The 3,431-nt window shown below is 36.4% G+C and overlaps 1 protein-coding gene across 2 annotated transcripts; it reads left to right on the forward strand.

The window, feature by feature from the left end:
* The first annotated feature begins 355 nt into the window (after positions 1-355).
* On the forward strand, positions 356-3,208 carry LOC127138349 (aminomethyltransferase, mitochondrial). 2 transcript variants are annotated; one of them, NM_001427738.1, is made up of 4 exons: positions 356-539; positions 890-1,453; positions 2,145-2,263; positions 2,378-3,208. In NM_001427738.1, the coding sequence occupies exons 2-4, from the start codon at positions 893-895 to the stop codon at positions 2,922-2,924; spliced, it is 1,227 nt and encodes a 408-aa protein (NP_001414667.1). In that variant the 5' UTR covers positions 356-539; positions 890-892; the 3' UTR covers positions 2,925-3,208. The 2 variants fall into 2 exon arrangements, with proteins under 2 accessions (NP_001414667.1, NP_001414666.1); NM_001427737.1 differs by having other exon boundaries at positions 380-539; positions 861-1,453; positions 2,378-3,207.
* The last annotated feature ends 223 nt before the right edge of the window (positions 3,209-3,431 follow it).

Consider the following 3,431-nt stretch of genomic DNA (forward strand, 5'->3'; position numbering starts at 1 on the left):
AGAGAAGTAGCAATTAATTAAAATTAAAGAATACACTAATAATGATGTGTAACAAATGCATTACATAGCACTTCATATCTACTTCATAAGAAAAAAAAATTATTTTTTAAATTTATTAAAGTTTATTAAATAAACTTGGTTGGTGGAGAAAAGAAAAAGAAAAAAAAGAATGGGAAAGAGGTAATGGTAATGTTGCTACCACTCACTAAGGATGGGGTATCATAGGCTCTCTTCATTTGGGGCACTCACTCAATCAAGATGAGGTTAAGTTGTTCTCAATCTCACATCCACCAACTCCCTCTTTTTATATTTTTTATTTAAATTAAATAAATATATTAATATATTATTTTTATTTATTTTATTCATTTATGTCCAACAAATTCATTTGATAAACGAGGTTCTCTCTTCTCGTTTCTTGTCTCTCGCAGTGTTTCATAAAAACAAAAACAAGTTACCTAAGCTTCTCCATTGTTTTGTTCCTGCAGATGCGTACTTGATTTTCCTCATTCACTCCGAACTCAATCAACAAACCAATCTCTGTCAGTTCTCTATCCTTTTCATTACTCTCAATGTTGTTGCACTTTTCTATAACATTATCTTGATCTATATACATCTTGTTATTAACTTCTTCATCATCAATAATTTAGATCTATGAAATGCTATACTTTTCTTTTTCTCATTCTGCCTGCGTCACTTCTTGTTTCTGGTTGTGATGTGATGAACAATCTTGATTCAGTTTTGTCATTGAAATTTTTGTCTATTTTGTGGTGTTTAATGTATTTAACAGTGTCATAACCATAGTAGCTAATTAGTTAAGTAACAAAATGATTCATTTATCTTGGAACTGTTTATTACTGCAGTGTTTGAATATTTGAGATATTTTGCTTAGAAAATGAGAGGGGGTTTGTGGCAACTTGGCCAATCGATCACTCGCCGTCTTGCGAACGGAGGAGATAAGAAGGCTGTTGCGCGGCGATGTTTCGCTACAGAATCTGAGCTGAAGAAGACAGTTCTGTATGACTTCCATGTTGCTCATGGTGGAAAGATGGTTCCTTTTGCTGGTTGGAGTATGCCTATTCAATACAAAGACTCAATCATGGACTCAACGTTAAACTGTAGACAGAACGGTAGTCTTTTCGATGTTTCTCATATGTGTGGTCTTAGTCTCAAGGGAAAGGATGTTGTTTCGTTCCTTGAGAAGCTCGTCATTGCGGATGTTGCTGCTCTTGCCCACGGAACCGGGACTTTGACTGTTTTCACTAATGAAAAGGGAGGGGCGATCGATGATTCCGTGATTACTAAGGTGACAGATGATCATCTTTACTTGGTTGTCAATGCTGGGTGCAGAGATAAAGATTTGGCTCATATTGAGGAGCATATGAAGGCATTCAAGGCCAAAGGCGGTGATGTGTCGTGGCACATTCATGATGAGAGATCTCTACTCGCTCTTCAGGTCATCATTTATCACTCTATTATACATTAGAATCATCCAAGTATAACACTCACTCTTAACTTGTTTTGTTTCTTTGATATCTAACACCTATCTCTTGCTTCTGTATTTTAGTTGTTAAGATCTATAGCATTGTTTGTTTTGTTTCTTCCCCATGTGCCTGCACCCTACGCTGTGTATACTTTGGTGTACTTAGTGTTGTCAAATAGTGGATATAGCATAGTGAAATTTGAGCAAAATGCTACTGTTGTGCAATACGCTATTTGGTAAGACATGTTATGAAATAGCGGTGCTATAGCACTGCTGCGTAGTGGAGTTTTAACAAACTTTTGTAATTCCGCGATTGACAGCATGAGGTGTAGTGTGAGTTGTCACACATTGTCTATTGTGGTCATAAAATGATTCTAATTCACTTCTTCAGGTGGTTTGTACCAGGTTTGTCTTAATTTTTCGGAGACTCCGTGTAAGTTAGCCACGATTTAATCGTGACTAATATTTTATGATGCCATATTTAATCACAATTTAACAATGTCAAATTTTGGGCCCTGTTCGGTAGCCTGCCTTCCACGCCCTCAAGACACCTTGGTTTGTATCCATGTTAAAGTTGACAAATAATTGAGTGAGTTTTAAATTAATGATATGCACCTAATCGTAACTAACACTAATGAAGTTTTCTTCTTTTCTCTGGAAGCAGGGTCCTCTTGCTGCTCCTGTTCTTCAACATCTGACAAAAGAGGATTTGAGCAAGCTGTACTTTGGGGAGTTCCGCGTGTTGGACATCAATGGCTCGCAGTGCTTTCTCACACGGACAGGGTATGCTTCATTTTTGAATGTGTTATCATGTATTGTGCATTTGGATATTTGTTAGATATGATTTGAGTTTGTTCGATGCATACATGATAACACGCTCTTTAATGAGATTTTCAGGTACACTGGTGAAGATGGATTTGAGATCTCAGTTCCTTCAGAGCATGGAGTTGAACTTGCCAAGGCACTGCTGGAAAAATCTGAAGGGAAAATAAGATTGACAGGACTCGGTGCTAGAGATAGTCTACGTCTCGAAGCTGGACTGTGCTTATACGGAAATGACCTGGAACAGCACATTACACCTATTGAAGCAGGACTGACATGGGCTATAGGTAAGAGAAGGAGAGCAGAAGGTGGTTTTCTAGGAGCTGATGTTATCCTGAAACAGCTCGCAGACGGTCCTTCCATTAGGCGTGTCGGTTTCATTTCTTCTGGTCCACCTCCAAGAAGCCACAGCGAGATTCAAGATGAAGGAGGAAACAACATTGGTGAAGTGACCAGTGGTGGATTCAGTCCTTGTCTCAAGAAGAACATAGCTATTGGATATGTCAAATCTGGATTGCACAAAGCAGGTACCAAAGTAAAGATCATTATTCGAGGTAAACAGAATGAAGGAGTTGTCACGAAAATGCCGTTCGTACCCACAAAATACTATAAGCCTTCATAGTTTGCTGCAGCATTTCCCATTTCTTGACTAATTTTCCCATAAACTGAGTGTTACATAAATGTTAATGTCGTTATTATGTTTCTCATGTCAAGTACAAGGCTTCATCTTGATTCATAACTCAATTTCTTTTCAAACATGTATTGCTTGAACTTGATGTTATCATGAATTTTTTCCAATATTTCCCCCTGTGTGTACTGTGCTATTTTGAGGCCTGTTTTTCATTCAATAGTAGCTATTCATATAAGACTAAATCTGAATAATATAATAATGTTGAAAATATAATAAAAAAACAGTATACAAATGTTGAGACCTATAATTTTATTATTATTGGTTTGATTATCTTGAGATTGACAATTTGAATAAAAATATAGTCTTTGATAGAATATTATGGGAAAAGTTGTTGTATTATTGGCTTTGGAAAATGTATGTTGGTTTACTTTTAATCACCAAATTGACATCTTTTTCTCATTTATTTTTCATGTTTTTAAATAACCCTAAGAAATCATC

Source organism: Lathyrus oleraceus, chromosome 4 (genome assembly GCF_024323335.1).
Source record: "Lathyrus oleraceus cultivar Zhongwan6 chromosome 4, CAAS_Psat_ZW6_1.0, whole genome shotgun sequence".
NCBI classification, from domain to species: domain Eukaryota; kingdom Viridiplantae; phylum Streptophyta; class Magnoliopsida; order Fabales; family Fabaceae; genus Lathyrus; species Lathyrus oleraceus.